The sequence below is a fragment of the Buceros rhinoceros genome, unplaced genomic scaffold (genome assembly GCF_000710305.1).
Source record: "Buceros rhinoceros silvestris isolate BGI_N320 unplaced genomic scaffold, ASM71030v1 scaffold26264, whole genome shotgun sequence".
Lineage (NCBI taxonomy): Eukaryota > Metazoa > Chordata > Aves > Bucerotiformes > Bucerotidae > Buceros > Buceros rhinoceros.
The window spans coordinates 487-4,830 of NW_010410375.1; the positions used below are offsets into that span (position 1 = coordinate 487).

At 61.4% G+C, this 4,344-nt stretch overlaps 1 protein-coding gene across 1 annotated transcript in view; it reads left to right on the forward strand.

Annotated features, from left to right (window-relative positions):
* Positions 1-3,719, forward strand: part of HPS1 (Hermansky-Pudlak syndrome 1) — a gene marked incomplete at its 5' end in the record, with an annotated part of 4,102 nt that extends 383 nt beyond the window's left edge. The window contains 14 exons of the mRNA XM_010135602.1: positions 33-193; positions 270-372; positions 468-572; positions 664-730; positions 839-906; positions 1,465-1,632; positions 1,707-1,883; positions 1,955-2,022; positions 2,246-2,368; positions 2,471-2,536; positions 2,733-2,877; positions 2,969-3,082; positions 3,201-3,283; positions 3,557-3,719. Of these exons, the coding sequence (XP_010133904.1) occupies positions 33-193; positions 270-372; positions 468-572; positions 664-730; positions 839-906; positions 1,465-1,632; positions 1,707-1,883; positions 1,955-2,022; positions 2,246-2,368; positions 2,471-2,536; positions 2,733-2,877; positions 2,969-3,082; positions 3,201-3,283; positions 3,557-3,719 (1,611 nt within the window). The remainder of the gene's footprint in view (positions 1-32; positions 194-269; positions 373-467; positions 573-663; positions 731-838; positions 907-1,464; positions 1,633-1,706; positions 1,884-1,954; positions 2,023-2,245; positions 2,369-2,470; positions 2,537-2,732; positions 2,878-2,968; positions 3,083-3,200; positions 3,284-3,556) is intronic.
* Positions 3,720-4,344: the final 625 nt, after the last annotated feature.

Below are 4,344 nucleotides of genomic sequence, written 5' to 3' on the forward strand. Positions count from 1 at the left end.
CTCAGCAGCTTTCCCTCCTACCTGCACCCCAGGCTGTGGAGCGGCTGATCCACCCTCAACTGTGCGAGCAGTGCATCGAGTTCCTGGAGCAGCAGGTGGTGCAGTACATCAACACCAGTCCCGATCGTGGCAGGGATGAGGTGTGCCATGCCTTTCTCCTGGTGCACACCAAGCTGCTGGCCTTCTACTCCAGGTGCACCCAGCCCCGTCACCCTCCCCAGGGCAGCTGCTCGCCCTCCCAGTTGACCCTTCCCTTCTCTGGCCCACAGCCGCAACACCAGCTCCATCCGCCCTGCTGACCTGCTCGTCCTCATACTCCTGGTGCAGGACCTGTACCCCAGCCAGAGCACTGAGGAAGAGCTCAGTCCTCAGGTGCTCCAGAGCAGCGTGTGGGGGACAGTGGGTTGGGATGCCCCTGTGGGGTGATGCAGCTAAAGCTTCGGGTTTTTGCCCCCTCTTTTTGGAAGCCCATGGCAGGGAAGATGCTCCCCCAGGGACCCAAGAGAAGCGAGAGCATCCCCATGAGCAGCCCTGGCTCCCATGGAGCTGCAGAGAAGGACTCGGATGACCAGGTAAGTCCCTGGAACTGGGAACTGCTGGGTGGGATGCTGGCTGGGCTTCCTGCACTGCTTCCATTGCGGACCGAACCATTCTCACCAGCAGGACACAGACACCTCCATGCCTGAGGTTTACTACACACCTGAACCCTCACCAGGCAGGCACAGCACGGGTGAGTGCCCAGCCGGGCAGCAGCCCTGCCCCATGCCCCCCAGCCCTGCGGAGCCTCCGGGGCTGAGGCGGGGGCTAGCAGGGAGGGCAACCTGCTTGCTCCCTGCAGGCAGTGAGAGCTGGTTAGAGGACGCTGAGATCCTGAGCACCGGAGAGGCAGAAGCTGCGGATGTCCAGGTGAGTGAGGGGTCCTGCAATCCCTCCCAGCTCCACACCTCAGCCTGTCCTGGTGCTCTTTGCAGTCTCTCTCCGGTCCTTGTCACTCATCCCTTGCTGTGCTGCGCTTGTGGGTGCCTCAGGCTCTAGGGTTGGGGATGCACTCTGTATCCTCCATGTTGGTGAAGGCTGTGACCACCCTCTCTGGGGTATTGCTTATGGGCTCCTTGTCCAGAGCTGTCAGCACAGTGGGGCCGGGGCTGCCTCAGAGCAGTCTGGTGTCTCCCTCTGCTGCCCCTGGGCTTTCTGGGCTGCTTCCCTCTGCAGCTCAGCAAGCAAGGGCTCACCTCGGCATAAGGCATTTGTGACTCGTGTCTTTCTTTCTATCTGCTGCTCTTTTGGGGTCCCTGGGCACTTCCCTCACTGCTGATCTTTTGCTGCATGGCCCCTCCAGCTCCCTCAGTTCAGTTGTGCCTGGCTGTAATTTCCAGGGCATTGCTGTGTCCCTCCAGAGTGTCCTGGGTTGTTGAGGGCTGTCTCAAATCTGCTGGGGGCTGAGCATCTCCCCTGTCTCCCCAGATGGCAGAGGACTTGCTCCAGACCTTGGGGCCTCTGGTTCCTGAAGCTTCAAACCCCAGAAGGATCTTCTTGGACGCCAACCTGCGGGAAGGTTACTGTCCCTTGCTGCCACACACTGTGCACTGCCTCCCACTCTGGCCGGGCATCTCCCTCATCCTCCTGACCAAGGTGAGCTGCCTCTGAAGCGAGGAAAGCGGTGTTGGGCTGCGTCCTGGCTGACCCACCTCTCCCCTCCCCGGCAGGGCCCCACAACCCCGGTGGCTGTCACCTTGTACCAGCTGCTGGATGGTTTCTTGGTGCTGGAGAGGAAGCTGGAAGAGGGACCGGAGGTGGGAGCCCCACGCTCCTACCCATTCCTGGCCGAGCTGCGGCAGCGCATGGACAAGTTTGTGAAGAAGCTGAGTGGGCAGGACATCCAGGTGGGAGTGGGAATGTGAGGACCCTGTCCTGGTGTCCCCACAGCTTGACACTGAGCCCTGTCTCTCTCTAGCTGCAGAACACCTGGGTGGACTTCAAGAACAAGATGTTTTCCCGGAATGAGCCTGGAAGCTCTGTGGAGTGAGTATGGGGTGGCCGGGGAAAGCCTCCAGGGCAGGCAGGGGCCTTGGCCAGTCCAGGGGGTGGCCTGGCCATTCCTGCCGCGCTGGGGGCCCAGGGGAAAAAACGGGGAAACCCTCCAGGGCGGGCGGGGGCCTTGGCCAGTCCAGGGGATGGCATGGCCATCCCTGCCGCGCTGGGGACCCAGGGGCCAGACTTGGTGCCACCCGTGTCTCTGGCTCAGGCTGCTGCAGGCAGTGGCCAATGTGAAGCGGCAGCTCTGCTCCATGTACCGTCAGCTCTTCCTAGCCTCCACCAGCCACAGCCTGTCCCAGGGGCTGCGGGACCGTGCCCAGAAGCTGATGAGGTGAGTGCATGGGGGTGGCTGGCATCCCTGGGGGGCTACCCCACACCCACCTGTGCTGGTGTTTGGGGACTCCTGGCCTCTTACCATGGCTCTTCTTGGCAGGGAGAAGCTGCTGGACTGGCGGGAGTTTCTGCTGGTGAAGAGCAGACGCAATACCACCATGGTGTCATATCTGTGCCAGCAGCTGGAAACCCAGCCTGGACAGGAGGGGTCCCCGAGGGGGTAGCAGAGGTGGGAGTGGGACCCTGTCCCCAAAGCACCAGGATCAAGGGGAAGAGTGTGGTGGGCAAAGGCGGTTTCCCCAAGGCTCAGAGGCTGTTGTGGAAGGGCACCAAAGTTGTTGGATACCCTTAACCCACCCCACGTACCTTGAGGACTTTCCTGGCCTGGTGCACTTCATCTATGTGGACCGCACAGCTGGGCAGATGATGGCACCGTCACTCAGCACGACAGAGAAGTCCAGCTCCGAGCTGGGCAAGGGCCCCCTGGCCACTTTCATTAAGAGGAAGGTACTGCTTGTGGGGCTGGGATGGGGCCCACAGAAGGGGGTGGTAGTTGGAGGGATTTCTGCTCAGGCTTCAGGTGTGCCTTGTCCCCCAGGTCTGGTCTTTGATCGCGTTGGCCCGGCGATACCTGCAGAAGGGCTACACGACACTCATGCTGCAGGATGGTGACTACTGCTGCTCCTACTTTCTCTGGTTTGAGAATGAGCTGGTACGTCCCTCTCCCCCAGCACCTTCTGGAGCCAGGGAGCAGGGTTGTAGCCACAGCCAGCTCCAGCTCCTCCACAGTCCCTTCCCTCCTCCTGCCCTCTGCTGTCACCTCTCCACAGGGCTACAAGCTGGAGGTGATGGAGGTGCCGGTTCTCGCTGATGATTCTGCTCCCATTGGGATGCTGGCAGGAGACTACTACAGGTGAGTGGTCCCCAGGCCTGTGGTTTGGCACCAGGACCCAGGGCTGTGCTGGCACAGAGGTCCCCACAGGCGATGTCCTCACTGGGATGTTGCTGCAGGGTGGTACCAGTGCTGTGGTGTCACGGAAGTTGCACCAGCCCATCTCCCCAGTCTGATGCCATGGTTCTGCTGGTGGATGGGCACTGTGTCCTTGACAGGGACTTTCTAGGGGAAGGGTGGTTAGAAAGGTGGTCTGCGCTGTGCCTACCAAGCCCTCTGTCTTCTCCTCCTCAGGAAGCTGCTGCGTTATTACAGCAAGAACCACCAGGCAGAGGTGGTGAAGTGCTATGAGCTGCTGACTGTGCACTTGGGCATCATCCCCTCCGAGCTCGTGGTCCAGCAGGCCTGTGACTTGGCCCGACGTCTCTGGGAGCCCTCCCGCATCCCCCTGCTCTGAGCTGCCTCCAGCCACCTCAGGGCCAGGATTAAAGCGGGTGTGTGGGTGTTCCCCGCGCCTGGGCTGCTCTCTGGGTGTCTGTGTGCTGTTGACTGTGCCTGGGGCAGCCACCGCCAGCCTTCCCATCCTCCAGCCTGGCCAGGGCTGGCACTGCCTGCCTCTCTGCTCCCCGCGGGCTTCCCTGGCACACAAGCAGCCTCTGCGGACAGGCGGAGAGCAGGGCTGAGAGGTGGTTGGCAAATCACCATCTTATTGAAAAGTGCGTTTCCAAAGCATGGTTTTCTAGCTTTGACTTGGTGTTGCCACCAGACCTTGGCGGGAGAACAAAATGGTGTAGCCAAACCTGTGTGGAGGCATGGCCCAGGGTGCAGCTCCCTCAACCAGGGCCCTCCGGGACTAAGTAGGCTCTGAGGAGGTGCAGTCTGTCCTGCACCTTCCCCACACCCAGGCTCCCAGGCACCAGTCAGGCACAGGGCCGAGCTCAGCTGTGAACAGGGGGTGAAGCTGAAGCAGCTTATGTGTTTCCCAGGGACATCTGGGCTTGGTGCACGTACAAGCACCCAGGGCACAGCTGGGGATGGGGCCAGCCCTGAGGGACTCTGGTAGCTGCTGCCCCAGCAGCTCA